At 43.6% G+C, this 19,215-nt stretch overlaps 1 protein-coding gene across 1 annotated transcript in view; it reads left to right on the forward strand.

Annotated features, from left to right (window-relative positions):
• The window catches only part of KIZ (kizuna centrosomal protein), a 53,566-nt gene that overhangs the window by 17,960 nt on the left and 16,391 nt on the right, over positions 1-19,215 (forward strand). The window contains exons 5-11 of the mRNA XM_009886049.1: positions 611-977; positions 3,731-3,980; positions 8,331-8,465; positions 9,630-9,794; positions 11,095-11,245; positions 14,797-14,956; positions 15,965-16,030. Of these exons, the coding sequence (XP_009884351.1) occupies positions 611-977; positions 3,731-3,980; positions 8,331-8,465; positions 9,630-9,794; positions 11,095-11,245; positions 14,797-14,956; positions 15,965-16,030 (1,294 nt within the window). The remainder of the gene's footprint in view (positions 1-610; positions 978-3,730; positions 3,981-8,330; positions 8,466-9,629; positions 9,795-11,094; positions 11,246-14,796; positions 14,957-15,964; positions 16,031-19,215) is intronic.

Raw genomic sequence — 19,215 nt, forward strand, 5'->3', positions numbered from 1 at the left:
AGAGCAGGAGGAGGAGGTTGCTTAGAGCAGCTGCTGTGGGTGGCTCCAGAAAGGCCAGCTGTGCCATGGACACTGCAATGGGGTCCTAATGGTCATGTCTTGGCTGCAGGATGCTGCGGTACCTAAACCACAGGCTACCAGCAGCTGTACAGAGTCATGCACAAGCAGAGCATAAGGGTTCCACTTGAGTCAGTAACTTCAAGGTGTTTTCAGTGACTTTGGTGGGTAGATCTAGATGCCGTGCTTCGGTCCTGGGTCTTAAAAGCCTTTTCAGGAATCTAATCTTAAAAGTTTGCCTGCTTGTAAAAAACAGTTACTGTTTAGATTTGTTTGAGTCTTTTGGGTATTTCAGTCCCTGTTAGTCATGTTGGGGGTGTAGCGTGCTTTTGCCACCAGTTGTTTTCGTTTATAGAGCTTCACTTCAGGTCTGGGCCCTCGTTTTCACACTAAGAAAGGCATGCCAAGTGTTTGTGTAACAATAATACTATACAAAATACTTGAATTCTGTGATCGTTTTCTCTCCAAAACCAACATGCAATCCTCTAGAAGCTCCATTTGCAACGCGCTGCCAATTTGTTTCCTTAAGCCATCTCCCACTTGTGTTTTTCAGATGCCAAGGGTTGAAAGACAGGCAGGAAATAGCATTGAGACAGCTGTGCCAAGAGGACTGTATCATCCAGCAACAGTCTTTATGGGCCACCACACATCAACCATCCTGGCTGCTGGAGGTTTGGGCACATGGCAGAAGCCCCCACAGCCCACAGAGAGCCACTTGGTGCCCGACTCGCCTCCACGCTCTCCATCACTTGAAGGACTTGGTCCAGAGAGCAGAAGCGCTGATTTAGAGTGTGATGCATCAGTGGAGGGAGCACTGAGACATGGGGATCTTGCCACCAGTGACGAAGGCTCCGAGCAGCTGATCTCCTCTGCATCTGATCCTAAACCTGAGGAGGAACGGCTGCAGGGAAGCGTCCCAGGTATGGCAGGGCGTGTGCCTGTCTGCCTCTGCCCGGTGCTGGGGCACATGCATCCCAACCAGAGTGATGGCCATGGCTGCTGGTTTCCCCTATGTGTGTTGTGCTCTGGTTAAAGCACAGCAGCACTCTCTTTTTTTTTTTTTTCTTTTCTTCTCTTTTTCCTTTTTTTTTCTTTTGGCTTGGCTTCCTCCCAGGCCGCTCATCTGGACATGCTGGGGGCTGAGCCTGTTCACGTTCACTATTAGAAAGTAAAGGTTTCTTCACTGCTGTGCCCGTGGTTGCCTTAAAGTCATCTGAGCCTCATTTTAAGAGGTTTAATGTGAACCTGCTTCACTAGAAGAGTACATCTCTTCTGTTTCAGGTTGATCCCTGGAGGTGTTCAAGGCCAGGTTGGATGGGGCTTTGATCAACCTGGTCTAGCGGGAGGTATCCCTGCCCAGGACAGGGAGGTTGGAACTCGATGATCTTCAAGGTCCTTTCCAACTTTTAACCATTCTATCATTTTCTTCTCCCTCAGACACTTGTGCACAATAGTTCATGCATTTCCAAAACTGGGAGTTGGCAATGTAGACTGAGGTTTGGTATGTCCTTGTATGTGGCTGCATTAACTCCTTCTTGGTGGTGGTTCTCTGCCTTGTTCTGGACTTTCCTGAAAAAGGCAGTGCAGACCTCCCAGCCAAGATGCTCTTCCTCTGGGGTGAGATGCATTGCCCCAGAAGGCTGTGTTCCACCTTCTCATTCCTTTTTTTCCTTGTTTTTTTTTTTTTTTTCCTTTTTTCTCCCCCGTCTTGGCTAAAATGTGTTGTCTCTGGTTTTACTGGCTTGGTTGGTTACTTTGAAGTAAGCTAGTGGACTTGGTTTTGAAGTCACAGTGACAAAGATTTGTCGCTAAGTAACTGTTTATTCCTTTTTTTTTTTTTTTAAGACCTTGCAAAAATACTCTCCCCTGCTTTGCCAGTTCACATAGTAATTTTCAACTTAAACTAGTTTTCCAAGCCCCATAACAACTGCTAAAATGGAAAGTGGTGGCAACGCTAATGATGCAGGGACTTTTGCTCTTCTGTAATGATTATGGTTTTCTTTATAGAGGAAAGCTGGCATCCCGATCAGATGCTCTTCTGTGCTGCGTCTTGTTTTTTTTCTGGCATCCTCTTTCTTGAGGGTTTTTTTTTTTCCATTCCTTTTTCTTTCTCTAAGGAATTTTTGCCTCTCATTTTCTTTCATCTTTCATTTGCCACTTCTCTGTTTTAATGAAAGCCTGTCCTTTCTGGCACTGGAAGGAGACCAGTCGAACCTGGCTTACGTTAGCCCTGGGCTCTGCCTGCAGCTTTGCAGAGCGCCGGTTCCTCCCCATGGGGAAGGCTGAGGTGGCCAGCATCGTGTCTGGGAAAGAAATACCCATTTAATTTCTGGAATATGGTATCTCTACCTTCAGAGAAACCGTACAGTTGGGTTCAAAATCAAAATGAGCTTTTTTTCAAACAGCACAGTAATCACCTTGGACTGCCCGGAGGGCTTCTTATGTCTGTCTGCTGCCAAACGCGTGTTGCAAAGCGAACAGGCTAATGCAGCCCAGATTTGACAGTGTGGAGGGGTTTGGCTTATTCCAGCTCTCCTAAGCTTGACCTTCCATGCTGCAAATGATGGGAGCTGATGAAGATGCTTCGCTGTCCCATGCCAGGAGCGAGCGCACACCCAGCTCTGCTGCCGGCTTGGTGCAGAGTGGCGCTCGCGAGCATCTCCTACTGCTCCCTGGCCACTGCTTGGCAGCAGCAGCACAAAATATAGGAGGGAACAAATCCCATTTCCCCCAGGTTGAAGAAGCAAGAAAGTGGCCCCTTTCTGCCCACCCCCCAACCCCGCAAACTGGAGAACAAAACTCCGTTCTCCTTCCTCGTTTCCCAGCAAGTACAGTAGTGACATTTCTGTTGCTCAGACTTGCTTCGCCAATTTGGAAACCAGGCTCAGAGAGTGCATCATGGCATCAGCTACTGTTTGGCATAAACCTTAAGTGATTGAGTTCCAGTGAAACTCCGTGACCAGGACAAGCAGAAATGCTGGGTGCTGTAGCGTTAGCAGGTGTGCGAATGCTGGTTAATTTAAACCCATGGTGAATTTTATGGAAAACTGGGAATTTCTGTAGCAATACTAATTTGTTACAGCACTAGCTGGTCCATTAACTTTTGGCATTCTGTATAAAGATAAGTAGCGTGTATCTGTTGTCTTAGAAGCATAATTTAGCCCTTTACTCTCATGTTTTAGAGAAGGCAATTAATGTGCAGAGTTTAAAAGCCTCCAGGCATGTGTTTCTTCTGCAAGGTTTAAAAAATGTGTATGATAGTAGCCTCTTCAGGTGTACTTTTTCCCCCTAAGAAAAGCTTTTTCCAGCTTTTCTGTTTCATCATTCCTCCAGAGACGATTTAGTGAAGTAGCTGGTCTTCATGCTGGTGATGGTTTTTGACGAGTGCTGGGTTTGTCTCCCACCCGCCGAGAGCTGCAAACCCAAAAGGTGTGAGTGTAGGGGCTGGAGCCTCCCCGGACTCCCCCTTGCGAGAGGAGCGCAGAAAGACACGGAGCTGTGGGCAGGGAAACCCAAAGTGAAGGGATAGCAGAGGGATGCTCGCTCACGCGTGATAAGTGAAAGAGGTGAACAAACAACATAAGTAATCTTAGTTTAATTCTCTACACTATGATGTACTCCTTGGTCCTGCTAATGTTTTGGGAATAATTTATCATTATTATTATTTTTATAGGACCAAAGCCTCAGCTGGGTAGCTGGTGGACTTCTAAGGAGGCAAGCTGGGAGAACAGTGTTGAGCTCCTGGTCCCGGCGAGCGTGGAGGAGGTGATGCCGTGCGCTCCTGACGTCCAGCAGGGGACAGCCTTGCCAGGGGCCAGCTGGGAGCGGGACAGGGATGCCCATACTGCAGAGGACTTCCTGTTGCAACCACCAGACCCTCCCTCAGTGCAGAAGGAGCCCTCGGTCAGCTCAGCACCAGACGGGTATGTCTTTACGTATTTTCTCTCTGCTGGTACTCATTCGTTAGCATATGCCCTCGAGGCTGTTTTCACAGCCTGGCTGGTACTTGGCACTAAAGCTTGCATACAGGTCGGCAAAGTTCTTGCTCATTTAGTATCTTGCTACCTCTGTCCTAGTGGTTAAATGGCTTCAGGTAACTCATTCAGGCCAGACTTGGAGGAATTAAGTACGTTTGTTGTTATAATAGACATTTGTTAAATTTAAGCAAATCTTATTTCAACAAGTTTGTTTATTAGTACCTATAACTTACTAAACAGTGTATTTTGTGTTAATTAAAATTGCCAGACCATTTTGTTTGGAAATAGCAGACAGAGAATGAGGAAAGCACAACACAGAGATGCATAGCTCGTCCTCTGCTACCGTGTGAAAGCAGTGGGGTTTTATTGCCAACAACAACTGCAAAACCAGAGTATCACCTGTAATATCAATCACAGCTGGATTTTCAGCCTTGTGATGCCCTCATAAGACAGGGAGGTGCATCCTCATCCTGGCAGAGCGTATAATACTCGCTACAAGATGGTCCAAGGGTTTTGTCCAGGTTGCATGAGAGGGCTGGCTTTGCTCCCTCGCTGTGAATGAACAGCCCTATGCCATCCACCGTCATCCCTTCCTGGGTCCCCACCTTGTCATGCCCCACTGCTGCAGGAGCATCCTTCCCACCTTTATCTCCTGTCTTTTAGTTCTTCTGACAGTCCGTTTGCCATCGATTCCCTCTGCAGCGCTTCATATCCACATCCCCCTTCCCCCCGGCCATCGTACCACTGCCTGACCCCACGATTTTGTGACCTGACTGCTACCTTTCTCCTGCCTGCTCTCCCTCAGCAGCACGCTTCTGTTTCCTTGCTCTCTGTATCCTCAACACCCTTCTTCCTCCTCACCAGTGTTTTCCTGCCCCCAGTCACAACAGAAATATTGAAAAAAGCCTTTTCTGCCAGCATGTGCTGTATTGCAGAGGGTGTTGCTCCTCTTGGGTCTCCCTACCTTGTGTGGGTGCTGTTCACATGCAAAATGTTCCTAGCTGGAGTGGTTAGCTAGATACAGGGTGGTGGCTGTACCTTGGGAGAGACCACATATGAAAGAAACCAGCTTTTTTTACCCTTGGAGAATGAGGAGTACTATTCTGCTGGCTGGGGTTGGGGTTTTTTTGTGGTTTGTTTTGTTGTTTTTTTTTTCCTTTTTGGTTGTTTGCAGCTTTTTAATCTGCTTAATGCAACTGTTCTTCCTACATTCATGGTCATGTTGTCTTAGGTACTGATTTCAATATTAGTTTGTATTTTAATAGATGACAGCTGAGCAGAAACTAGTGGCCATCAATATACACTTCTGTAACTTTATCATTTCTCATTTGCATCAGACTGTTGCTTGCTATGGAAACATCATCTAATTTACATCTAAATAGCTTTTACCCAGTTTTTCTTTTGTATAACACCTGTTAATCATAACACTTTGTAGGGAAGTTGCATAGAGTGCCTGCCTTTGCTGGAGAAGTCATAGCTGAGCGATGGTAATTTAACCTTTTGTTCTCTCCCTGTCAATGCTAGTGATGCCTCGCTGTTCATAAACTGATGAAAATATTGTGCAACGCTCTTGAAGCCCAGCTAAATTATACGAAAGGTTTCACTGCTCCCATTATCTTCGAAGCACGATTGAAACCAGAACATGGAGGTTTCCTCTCAGATTATGCCAAGCTGAATACCTCTGTTTCTCAAGGCCATGGAAGTGGGATCGCCACTGCTAGCTGTTTCTGCAGAAAAGATACAAATTTTAATTTGTTTTAGCTGAGAATTAAAATGCGGATAAATTCTCAAAAATGGCAGGCACGGAAGCTCTCGTGGAGGGATAAGCAGCCTTTTCCATTGTTGAGCTTATAACCAGGTGGGCTTTCCAAGTCCATCTTTATAATGCATGTGAAATTCAGCGTGCACACTTGAGTCCTGCAAAATAATTCATGAGCTGAAAATCTTGGGGAAAAGTTTCCAAGTAATTAGTACATGAATTTCAATTATATGAATAACACAAACTATGAGAATGCAACTTTTTTTGGTCTGAATATATCATGCCAGATTCATAGAATGAGTAGTATCACAGGTCTTGCAATGTCCCTTCAGTCCATGTGTTTTTCTTCTACAAAATTCCTACACTGGCTGAAGAAATATGCAGAAATTTTGTAAAACAATTTTTTTTGTTGTCCTAAATTAAAATATCTGTAGCTTGGAATTTCCTAATGCAGCAGTGTTGCTGCTGTGACATCCGAACAAAGTATCATTCCTTGTCTGTTGTCTTTGGGCCATTTGTACGCTTTTGGTGTCTTACTTGAAATTAGTACGAGTGATGGAGAGGAAAGGACCTCCCATGTGCAGGGATCATAGCTCACTTGAAAGGTTAAACAAAATCCTTGTTGTCCATCAGGAAGTCAGAAGTTTATATTTTTGGAGAAAATGCCTTTCCTACCTTGCTGCAGAAATACCATTGTCTCTTTTTTTTTTTTAAAGTTTTGGTTTTTTTTCCCCACAGTAAGTGTTTGCAGGTCACATTTTTACTTCTGGGTGAGTTCAGCCTAATTTTAAACTGCCAATTCCAGCTGGAGGAATGGTTATCACGATAACATCATCAGGTTATTAACCAAAGAAAAGTGACGTTGCTATGGAAGGTTCCTTAGTATGAGCTTTGTGCCTTGGTCGCAGTTCACAGTGGGGTGCTGCGATTTGGTACCTTATTTTCTAAAATCATCATTTTTAATAACTAAATTCCATGTTTCAGAGCACTGCTGTGGGTGGGTGCATTGATCAGAGGCTGTACGCGTGCATCTTCAGACTCATCCCACCAGCTCAGACCTGCGCGAGATCCTGGCCTGTGTGTTTTCCGTTCAGATCTGCAGCCCAGGAGCCCACTGGGGAGTGGGTGGCTTGCCTGGCTTGTTCGAGTGGCACCCAATCTCCCCTCCCACCAGGTGAAGCCACCTGATAGCTCTGGTCCTTGGCTGCTTGTTGGCGGGCTGAGCGGCTGAACTCGAGGGGAACCTCTTACCATTCCTTACAGCACCCGGCCCTTTCTTTAAGGGCTTAAACCCGGGGAGCGGGAGAGGGGGGAGAGGGTCTCTGAGAATTAGCACAGAGAAAGATGATGACTATTTTAAGGCCTGTGCTGAGGGGGTGGAAAAAGGCAGAGCTTATGCCTGTGCTGCTTCAGCTGCATTGAAGAGGACTTAGCACAGATGGATTGTGCATTACAAAATGTAACACATAATTCAAGCTGTCAGCTTAATCAGACTGTTTCCAGGAAGCAACCTGTAAAAGAGAAGGACCTCTTGTTTGCTGACCTCTGATCCGTAGCCTGCTGCAGATTGTCATACATTTTGTTTTTCTTTATGTTGGTGTCCCTTCCTTCCCCTTCCCTTTTTATTATTGTATCCCTCTCGAGTGGCACCCTGGAAGGACCACCCAGTGGGAGGAAAACAATGGGAAACAAGCCGGCCGCTAAAATACAGGGTTTGTAAGACTGGGGGAAAAGAAAAAGCACTGTTTAACTGCATATGTGATCTCCCTGGTATTGTTTTGCTTATTAAATGTCTAGGAAACTCGACTAAATGCACGGCAGCTCCCACTTAATTGTTCACTGTTGCCCAACAGTCTGATGGAAAACAGAACTTTCAGTAGAGTTTAACATGACTGCAAAAATGATGCAAGTTTTCATACACAGAGCTTTTCACTTGAGGGAGCATAAAGCAAGGTCAACTGTCTAAGTGTGTCAACTTCTACATACGGAAAAAAAAAATAAATTAAAATCTTTATTTTGCCTGGGGGGCTCTGCAGGCAGAGGGCCAGCTGGGGCATTGCTGGTGGAGACCTGGCCTGGAAAGTCCCCAACAAAGCAGGCAGCCGGGCTGGACCTGAATAGCCATTTACACCTCTGTTCGAGGATTAGCCTAATGTATTGTTTCAATGTTTAAGACCTAATTTGCATCATTATAGAGGTGCAGCGTCATCAAAACCCCTCTGAGATACCAGTTATGTCCCGGTACCTGTAGGTGGTCACCAGATTTATTCTGATTGTGGAGGTGAAGGAATTAAACTGCTCAGAGCAGGGTAATTGCAATGCAGCATCTCAGGCCCTGCCTGATTTTTGGATGGCTTTTTTGCTCGTGCGCTTTTTTTTTTCTTTCTACAGAGCTCGAGCAATGTGGTTTTTGCTGCTGTTTTCTTTGAAAAGCTAAAATGAGGGGGTTTGTTTTTCCAACTGGTGTGATGGGAATAAATTTAGAATACGTGTCACAACTCAAGTCACTTCAAGCCCTGCTTGCTGTCCCTTCGCAGGCACCGTGGGATGCTGGCGGGACTCTCCCGTGCGCTGCAGTTGATAGAAGACGTGGTGGTGAGGACAAGCCCCGAGCACCGCGTGCTGTACCAGGGCGAGCATGTGGGGACCATGGGGACGGCGGAGCTGCTCAGGTTAATGCCGCTTCCCTGCGAGCTGCCTCTCCTCTCCGCTGCCCTCGTAGAGTGGGCAGGAGCCAGGGAGGAGGGCAGTGCTGCCTAAGCCTTAACCCCATCCCCTTTATTCTTGTTTGCTTGCTGCCGTACGTCTAGCGTAATGCTTGTAGTAATTTTGTTGTTGATTGCTTACACGCTTCTAATTGAATTCAGGTGAGCAATGGCAAGAGGCTGTTACTGAGCAGCTTTGCAGGAGCCTGTTGAGATTTGAGCCAGGGGTCCTCTCTCTTGCGGTGACAAATGGCTGGCGCAAAGAGCAAGCGGGCCTCCTGCAAACAAACATTGCCAGTTGCTAAGAGGCCTGCCTCCCCTTCCACCGTTTTTATGTCAGTGGAGAGCTGAAATATGGCACTTAGACGCACATACGCAAATTACTCCAACAAACACTCTCTCCTAAATGTAGCACTTTTTGCAGCCTTGCTCCACAGATCCCTTAGGTGAAGTAAATAATTATTTCCAAGAATAAGAGCATCGCCTTAGCTAGTAATACTAACATGATTTACTGAGGTAGACAACATTAACCAGAAAAATTATCTCTTCTTTGAGGTAAAAGAGCAAAGAGAATCACCAAAATCCATGTGTTAAGAAAACCAGGGTCAGGGAGCCCTCACTGTCCCTCTGCAGCACGGGCTCTTAATTACAAGGATTGGAAATGGCTTTGTAATTTTATTTAAAATTATGTGTCAGCCTCCGTAAACTAGGATTCTCTTGAGCACTTCATGGTTAGAGGGTTTCCAGGGAATTAGGAGTAAGAGCTCCCAAACTGACCTGGTCCCTCCAGCCTACCATTGGAGATAGGTTCCTGTGAAATAACTGCTTTGGCCACAGCATGGCTGGGGCTGCCTGGCCAAGAAGCAGTTTCACCGACTGGATGTGCACACGTTCCTCTCTCCCTGTCAAAAAGCAAAGGTGTGAGATTAACCCTGGCGTTTTCTAAGTGCTGGGTTTGACCTCCTGGTCCTGTTCTGCATCTTTTGCATCACAGATGTTTATCCCTGAGGGTTGTCCCAGCGGTTAACCCATTAGCCAGGAAGCCAAGTATTACAGATTCTGCCTCCAAACTGATGCTGGCTATCTGGGCTTTAAATAAATGTTGCATGTAATACCTGCTTTATTTTGTAGCTTTTGTAATCGGGCTGGCAGTCTGAAAGAAGACGACCTTGAAGAATGTGAAGCAGTCGTCCTTCATCAGCTTCGGGCTTTATTACAGAGCACACTGAATGGATGCCTCCTACCTGAGAAAACACTTGATGCTAAAGGTAGAGCGGTGGATGAAAAGCAAACCAGGTATCACACACACAAAACTTGCATGTGGTTGTGATTAACATTCTTTTCTTCCCTCCCCAAGTCTGCTCTGCCTCTCTGGTACAGAGAAAGCAGACCCGGGGCCAGACCTCCAATCACACTGGAAAATAAAGACATCTGAGTGCTGATCTTTACGCATCTTGGCAGCAGCCGTGTGACTCAAAATGAGAACATTAAGCAAATTCATTTATTTTGCTTTTCATTCACTGATGGTGAATCTTATTCCGTTGGGCAGCGCTCAGGCCGGGTCCTCCTGTCTTGCCAAGTCTGCAGCATCTCCCACCCCAGGCTGCTCCGGCAGGGAGGGAAATGTATTAACTTCAGAGACCTCTTAGCCAGTAATTTCTGTGATCTTCAATGCGAGTCTCAGGCACGTAAGGACAGGGAATGTAATTTTGAGAAGCAAATTATTTTTCTGTGAAGCAGAAGATTCACATAGCCTTTAAAAACAATAAAACGCAGTTATTCAAAATGTGGGTTTTTTTCCTGTGCGTATGCCACAAGGACAAGCGAGAGCTGATATTTTTTGTTTGTTTTTAGCTCTCTTTAATGCAATAAAGGAAAACAATTTCCATTCTTTCTTACTTAGCTTCTGTCTAGACCTTCTTCCCTGTTACAAGCTCAGCAATACTCAAGTGTTAGTGGGATTGGGGCACTTGTGAGCACTGAAGAATGGTCCTTTTAACTATACCTGGTTCTCCTTTCGAGGCTGATATGCCTGCAAGCACTAATACGTTGTTGTATTTCCTGAATGGTTTCTTAGGGACAAACACTCGTGGAGTTAATTGGAATTCACTCCTCTGTTTGTGAAACTTCATTGGAGCAACTGGAAAAACAAACGTCTTTTGGCAAACAAGATTGCAGTATTTATATTTTCTGCTTTAACAGAAAAGGCACTTTTGCTCAAAAATAATAAAAAGAATTGGGGGGGTGGGAAGACAAGCCTGGGGAAGTGGCTGCCCATCAGAGTGCCTGATGGAATAAGTGGGGTCTGCCCAAGGCTGAGACTAGAGTCTGCAGAAAAGATTTAATGTCTCCTCGGACAGGCATGATGATGATTGCCCCTGCCTGTTCTCCTGACACTCGTAGAGGTCATGAGTGATTTCTTACATTTTCCACTCTGGATATTTTTTGAAAGAAAAAGTGTGAATTAAGGACAAAATGTGTGATGAGTTTTCCCACTGCACGTTGAGCCGCTTGTCCAGATAAATGAGTAGTATGGCACCTGTGTGTCTCGTGTATGTGGAGTGTCCCACTAAGGTTGCCTGTGTTTGTTTCTCAGGCCGGACCAGCAGTGGGATGTGGACATGCTGCGAACTTGCTTGAGCAACCATGCCTTGTTCTTGAAAGAGCAGCAGGTTCAGCTCACAGAAGAAGTGGTGGAGATGTTTGGAAGCTTGCTGGTTTCTGGCAACAAGGCACAGGATGGCCAGGTTGGAACTTAGATCTAGTAATATCTAAATCAATGACACCTACAGACTAATTTGCACTGTTAAGATGAGATGAGCCCTGTGCTGCTATCATGATCCAGTGTGTGGGCTTTAAGGGGAACGGCAAGCAGTCTGCATTCGTTACCTAGCCTTGGAGATGGTTAGGAGGTAAATAAGGGGAGAATATGAGTTCTTCAGTTGTCTCAAGGCAAACACATACAGCACTTCATGCAATGAGGAAAACAGTCCCTTTAAGGTCTCCAGGAGCGTGTCTGTTTTTCACCCTTCAAACCAGTTATTTATTTAAACAAGCTCACACATTAGCTGTGGTGCGAATTTATCACAAGGCTTATATCATCTGTCTTTCTCTCTGGCTTAGTAGCTTTTTATCATGAATGATGTATTTTAATTTTTTTTTTTAAACAGAGTTATGTTTGGTACACTGAATACACAGAGCATTTTACAAATAGTAGCATGCTCATTTTTTAAATGCTAATGCAAAAGGTTATAAAGTAAGTCTTTCACAAAAAAAAAAAAAAAAGCTGGCATTTGGTAGTCCTGCCTGTGCCCTGACCTCTTCTGTTGCAAACTCAGAGCAGCCAGCTGCGCAGGGAGGGCAGGGCTCTGCTCCGATCCCCGCTGCCTCCAGCACTGGGGCCGCAGCCATGCCAGGAGAGCTGGGAGTCTGGCACAGGGATGATGTCCTGGCTGCCTCTGCACCACCCCTGCGGTGGGAATGGGGAGGTCTGCCAGGCAGCCCGCTGGTAAGGGGTTGAGCCCATGCTCTGCCCCAAAAAATACTTGAAAAAAATATTTTCCTCTAATTTTTATTGAGAAATTAAAAAGCAGCTTCAACTGTTTTGCTATATTCTATTTTTAATAACATTTGAAACAAATAATGAAGGTGTAATATTTTAGTCAGTTGTACGCTTTCAATTATAGCCAGGGTAACTTCTTTTTCTGTATGTGGATAACTAATTTGTATTCTGTCCTTAAAACATTCAGTCAAGTAGAAGAGATGAGCGAGGAATGTATCATTGCGCTGATGACAGATAAACAAATACCATACATAAATTTATAATTGCACGTAAAAACTTTTACAAAGTCAAAGCTCAATAACATAAGCTTTATGGGTGAATATATGCAGTAATAATCTGTTCATTACCACATGTTACCGTGGCCCACACATATGCATTTAACATTTATATTACCTATTAAGTGGATCCAGTCAATTAAATATAGTGGCAGGATGCATCCTCTCCTTTTGAAACACCTTATTTCTGAGCAGGTTGCACAGAACAGGATCAGTATAAATTACACAGCGTGCATGTATAGGAACAGTTGCTTTACCATAAAGGTGCATGGAATGTAATAGTGAACTCATAAGCAATCTGCACCTAAGGATCTTAAATATTTATGACTCCAAAGTTTGAATTTTTGCCCCGTGTTGTTGACTTCTTTCTCGGAGAGCTTAAAAATATCTGTCAAGAACCCCACTGGACGATGGTACTGCACAGCCAGGCAGCGAGGTGAAGGTGCAGAAGGGGGCTTTGAGCTCCTGACCGGACAGACAGACCTGTCAAATCTGCCAGCTCTGTCCCCATCGGCACTTGTGGTCCACAGAGATTTGGTGGTGACCAGCAGCAGATACACCTTCTCCTGCAGTGCCATCAGCATCTCACTCATTCCAGTGGTCCACAGAGTCTGTCTACCTGCCCGTCTTTTCCTCATCTCTTATAACTAAATTATGTCTGTCTTCTATTCTCTTAGGTCTTAGTATCAGCCTTTGTCCCACAGATCTCTCCCATTACCCCTGTTAAGCAAACTGGGTATTGTTCCTGTGGACATGGGCCAGCCATAGGGAGCTGACGTGGTAGAAACGCCTTTTCTGGGCGGTGGGATAGTCTCTTGGCTATGGAATCCCAGTGCCTTTTTCAGCCAAGTTACGCTCCTGTAAGAATAAGACCTGCGTGGTTGATGCAGCACGTTAGATATCTTCACACCCTGATGAAGATGTTGGCCACCCCGGAGTCACCTTTGTGCCTGTGACTCTGAATGCTGAGCTTCGGTTCCCCTGGTGGGACACTTCCTTCTGCCTGGATTAGTTACGGTGTTAGTTTACCTTGGTTGCTTGTATTTGGTGGTGGTGGTGGTTCACGCCTATTTGGATGCTAAATGATACTGCAAATAGGTAAACAAAGGACTTCTGGTGTGAGAAATCCACACTAAGATAAACTGCTACATGGGAATTAATTTATTTCAATAGTAAAGATTTCCCAATCCTGCCTGTAATTTAAGGCATTCTTTACTTTAAGAAAATGAGACTTAAAATCGCAGATTTTTGGTTGAAGTAGCAGATTGTTCGCATTGGTTTTTGTATGGATGCTTCCCATATGTAAATTTAATAGAAAAAAAAAAACAAAACAGTGGCCTATTTGCTTAAGACGGAAAAGCTGCCATTCTGGACTCCTGAATAAATATGGATTAATGAGGAGGGGGGAGATGCAGAATAACATTTTCTCACGAGTCCAAAATGTTTTGGCTTGAAGCTGTTCCATACTCTCAGATCAGTTACAAAACCTGGGGTTCTGAGGTGTTGGTCCTCATCGCTGAGACTTACTGGTTTATTATCTAATTGTTTAATAAGTAATTGTTTAATTAGAGCAGAAATTTTAGTAGATTTCAAAGACTCAAGTCCATATTTTGTGCTACAAAATAAAACCAAAAGGAACACCCTACAGGTAAAGAAGAAATAGGAAGGATGCCCCAAAAGCCTCTGCTGCTGTTTGAGAAATAATAAACGCCAGGAAGGATGATTTCTCCTGCTCTCAGAAAGAGCTTTATAAAGCCAAGACAGGTGGATGGTAACCTAAGAAGTGCTTGCTTTATTTTAAGCCTGCTTTTAACTCAGCCATATTTACAATATGTTGAGCTCCCTAAAGAGGTACTGGCTTCCAACTCAATTTTTTGTGTCAAAAATACGTTTAGCTACAGAGGTCTGAATAGTGCTGCTGCAAAGGGCTGCATGCACAGGCAAGAGAGAACAAACTTTATGAACGTGCAGGAATAACATGGATTGAAATCAGAACCCCCCCTGGTTGAGGCTAGCTTGGGCAAGCTGTGCATCGGGTTCTCTGCCTCCAGGTTCATCCTCTCGGGGGTGTTTTAAGCTGCAGCTATTGCTAATGCCGTGGGTTAACTCGCCTTATTGCTGCGTGCCTGAAATGGAGAGATTTCTTTTCAGTCTGTTGCTGTTGCAGCGTGTTTGTTACACCCTTCTGTTTTGCTTACCCTGAATGTGTGAGGTGGGGACTACTGAGAATTACTAGAAAACCTATTGATTAAAAGAATAATTCAAAGTTTGTGTTACTTCAAGACAGAATGCAATTCCTGAGCTAGCGCCGATTTAACTCGGAGGTAATTTACCATCTCACAAAAACACCCTGGAAACAGATTACACAGTGAAGTATAGATTAGCCTAAATGTATGTTGGAAAACGCTCGAGACGAAGCATAATAGGGCTGTGGTTATTTCTCTTCTTTTTAATGCTGCAGGCTCTACCGGTGTTGAGAGAGGTCCTTCCAGAAGAGTGTGGGGATAGGTCATGTATTCAGAATAATGAATCATCTTACAGCTTGCCATCGATCCCAAACGACGGCGGGGAAATAAAGCAGGCAAAACACGCTACCCGGCTCGCCGGCGCGGGAGAACAAGGTAACAAGTGTTAAAAGGTCCAGCTGTGTGTTCAAAGTTATTGTCCTCTATGTATGTATTTTCTATCCCCATCTGCAGGGGACTGTACTATAGCGACTGGTGAATTAATGTATATTTGTAATGAACTTTGGGGGGATTTTCCTAAATATCTCTGCATTGTTTGTCATTCTTTTTACTTCTTAAAATGAGTGATGCTTATTGTGACTATCTTTTCTGCAGGAGTAGAAAAGCAAGCCTTGTGGCAGTTATTAAAAATGGATCTATAGGTGTGCATTTATTTTAAAAATGTTTGTCGTTTAGAAATTGTGGGATATATTCATTGCCCTTTATTAGAAAGCCAGAGTGGAGACTAAATTTTCAAAAATAAAAGGGTTCATGCTGAGAAAGGTGTGTGGTGCCATTTCAGAGCTTAGAAGGTGAACGCATTTGTGAAAACCCGGTTAATTTCTTCAGATAAGGAAGTAATATATTAGTCCGGCATAATAACTGGCGATGGCAACTTGCTCGCTCTGCTCTCAGAGCATCCCTTACATCAAAGTCCGGAAGAGACAGGCAATTAGGTTGCAATGCTCTTTACACAGCAAATGTAAACAAACTGCTTTAGGCCTCCTAAATTCACGCGACTTTTATCCGTGGAGGAGACGGAGACTTTGATTTAAACTAATTTTCCGCGGTTGGTATGATATACGCTGCTGCTGTCGGGCTGCCGGACAAGATCGCAGAGTTACTGTGGGTTGTTTGTTTCCTAAATCCCATTGGGTCTTAAATAATTTAAGACATTTGGTTAGCTTGTCCTTTTCTCTGGAAGCTACAGAGAGGCAGGCTAGCCTCACATACGAGGAAAGTTCACAGTAGGTGCCTCTTTTAAGAACGGTAATGGATAGTTTAGATCAATAAACAAGAGATAACAAAAGTGAGAAATTAAAGGGAGTAGGGCTTAAAAGCAAACAAACCAGTCTGATCACTGCGACTTTGAAATGTGTTTCATTATGGTGTGTTCACATCCAGAAGTCACAAGCTGGTGTGAAGATGAGAGCAAGGAAGAAAGCGCGGTCGAAAAGATTCCTATTACAGGTAAAAGTAATGGCTGCATATTAACCTCGAATCCAGTATTCAACTTTATTATATAATGAAAACATGGCATTTTAGTGGTTTGGGTCCACTAATAGTGGGTAAATTCAGCTACTACATACTGAGCGCAAAGATTAAACGTAAGATCATAAAGTCCACGCTTATGTTAACATAAACCAAGATGGAAAATAACAGCGCCTATTTAATTCCTTGTAATCATGTTATACATTTAAACCATGTGAATATCCTGTCATTTAGCCTTTCAGGTCCCGGTATCAGTGTTACAAAGGTCAGTCTCCATGGGGAAGATCCAGTAATTATATGGCAAACTACAGATGTTTCTGATTTGATTCTTTTCTTTTCTCGAGTAATTGAATGTGTATCATTAGAATAAACGCAGGGAAAAACCCCGCTAGCTGGGAAGCCGTGCCTTTGCCTCTGTTACAAAAGCTGCCCGATAACACAAAATTTTTAGCAGTAAGGTTTTATCAAGACGTGTTCAGATCCTCCCGCAGGAGATGTATGAGGCTTGCTTAGGATCCCGCGATGTCGCTGCTTTTTGGTCCTGGGATATCAGTAACGCATTAGTATTCAGGGCAGGGCTCTTTGCAATGAGTCTCAATTTGCTTTTGCCTGATTTTGTAAAGTGGTGGGCTGCTTCCTTATAAATTTTGATGTTTGGCTAAATATTTATTTATGCAGGTGTGTACTCTGACAGAAAGGTGCGAGGGCATCTACTTATGCAACGCTCGCTGTTGCTTTTCTGCTCTTTTACGGCTACAAAATAGCCTGTCTTCTGGAGAGCAATTCATTTCTCTATAGAGGTTTTCCTCTGCTGCTTTTTGAGCCTAATTTGTAGCTGAAAAATAAAAATGTGCTTCTTGTATTCCTGAATTATACTGCAGCAATAATATTCCAAGTTAGCCCAATAAAACTTAGATATTTTTTTTCTCGAGCGTAGAATGCTTTCTGCTTTCCTGCTTCTTAAAAATGTCTTTCAGTCATGCATGGCAACATATTCTAAAACACAAATTGCATTGATTTTTTTCAGAGGAATTAAAAGCCACTTAAATATTTTTCATGAAAAAAACCAGACTTCTCATTTGAAAATTAATCTACAATTTTGCAAATCTTGGGATTGGTTTGATTTTGTTTGTAATTTAAGAGGATTAAAATTTGAGGATTGGTGTTTAAATTCCCTAAACTGCAGAGAGTGCCAGCAACAACAACATCAGGAATGGTGACTGCCTCCAACTAATGCCACCACTGATACTATTCTTTTTTTTTTTTTTTTTTAAGAGGAGAATACTGGCTCTTGAGTTTGGATCTCCATAGCTGCCAATGCTTTTAGTTTGCTTCTTACCCTGAATTTTATGACTTATTAGTACTGGTTTTAGCTACGATTTTGCATACAAATTTGCAAGGGAATTCTCTATTGTCTTTTTTCCTGCTGAGGACGCTGACGGTCTGTGTGGCTGGTCGCTGTGTTAGATGTCAGTTAGCCAAAAGCTAAGCCGGGATGGACATCCCCCTTTCCTACTTCTCCCGTAGCTTTCTTACTGAACAGGTGTGCAAATACTAACACTTTCTATTTGTAAAAATGCTGAGAAACTCTCTCCAACCTAAACAGTGAAACCAGTAACTACAGTTTAAAATCCATTTGGAGTCTGCTTTATTTACTGTTTTGCTGCAGCATGTTTCCAGTAGCCAGTGGTCACATTGTCTCTAGGAGTGAGGCTTTTCATATCTCACTTGAAAGCAAAGTTGCTCCTTTCAGATGTGATTCATCTTCAGCTCATGATCTTCTCTGGGCTTCTTGTTCTCTTCTGGCTCCTCACCCTTCCAGCCTGTCGCTTTTTTTCCTTTTGGCTCATCATTATTTGCTATAGATGGTGGCCCCGGAGCTCTGAAATTGTTCTGTGCCTAAAATAGAAGCAGCATCAGTGTGTTGTCTTTTGGGCTCAAATGACTCGTTTGAAGGTTTGGCTTCGGGTTTAGATGAACTGATATTTAATGTTCATTCTATACATGATCATTTTGCTGTACACCTTTTCTCATCTTAAGGGATACAAATTTGGTTTTTTTTTCGTACTTGCTGCATTCTTTAAGGGCTTTAAGTGTTGGTTTGAAACAATGAGATCCTTGGAGCTTTTGGGTTTTGATGGACTTCATTGTGAGAGCTGAGTGGATGTGCTTCCAAGCAGTCTTCTATGATGACACTTTACAAATGCTTCTGTAGTTTTGGTTTATTATTCTTTTACTTCTGTTACAGAAAAAAAAACCCAAAACATTTATTTATTTTAGTGTTCTGTAAATATTCCAGAAATACTTGTATTTTTTTCTGTAATGCCTGTAGGGGGGGGAAGGCGATAGTTGTGTGGCTTTGGGGAAAGCCCATAGCTGGCATGGTGTTGGATGTCCCTTAGAGACAGCCTGTGTTGGTACCTGAAACCGCTTGTGGAAGGACTGACTTCACCCAGAGCTCTGCTAAACATCTGCTGAGCTGTTCCCATCCGTGGCAGTACACGTGAGCTTTTCAAACCCATAGTCAACTGGGGGCGTGGGGGCAATGTAACTCATAGCATAAAGATGGTTTCTTTCCTAGAGCCTTGTTGTAAGCTTGTGGAAGGCTATGTTGTGATAATTGACTTTAAAAGGATTGTATTTTGTGTATCGTCTCACCCAGAGAGGAGTTAGTTATTAATAGCAATCTCATTTTATACCAGGTTGTATGAGGATGGAGGAGGATATGTGGAGTCGTTCTGACTTTCTTCATGGATGCTTTGTTTTTTATCGTGGGAAGACGTGTAAAAGAAATTGTTCAGCTTTTTTGCTGTTTCTGAGGTAGGAGAATAATGTGAGATTAAAAAGAAAGGATAAAATCCATTATTTCTTATTTTGCTGCCTGACTGTTTGAGTCTCATTTATGAGTAAGAAGCTGCTGATTTTATTGAAGGGGCAAGTTTGTTAAATCTTTAACAAAACCAGATTCTCTCTCTACCCTTCATTTATGTCTTTGATTTAAATAGACGTAAAGCTATAAAGCATTTGAATAAAAATGGTGTTACTTCTCCACTCATCAGGCTTCACTTTCACACCATCTTGAATGTCACCTTCCAGCTATAAAATCTCTAATGTAGAAATAAGGAGGAAAAGCCCTCTTAAGAAGAAAAAAAAAATATTAGCCG

The sequence above is a fragment of the Charadrius vociferus genome, unplaced genomic scaffold (genome assembly GCF_000708025.1).
Source record: "Charadrius vociferus isolate BGI_N301 unplaced genomic scaffold, ASM70802v2 scaffold455, whole genome shotgun sequence".
Taxonomy (NCBI): Eukaryota; Metazoa; Chordata; class Aves; order Charadriiformes; family Charadriidae; genus Charadrius; species Charadrius vociferus.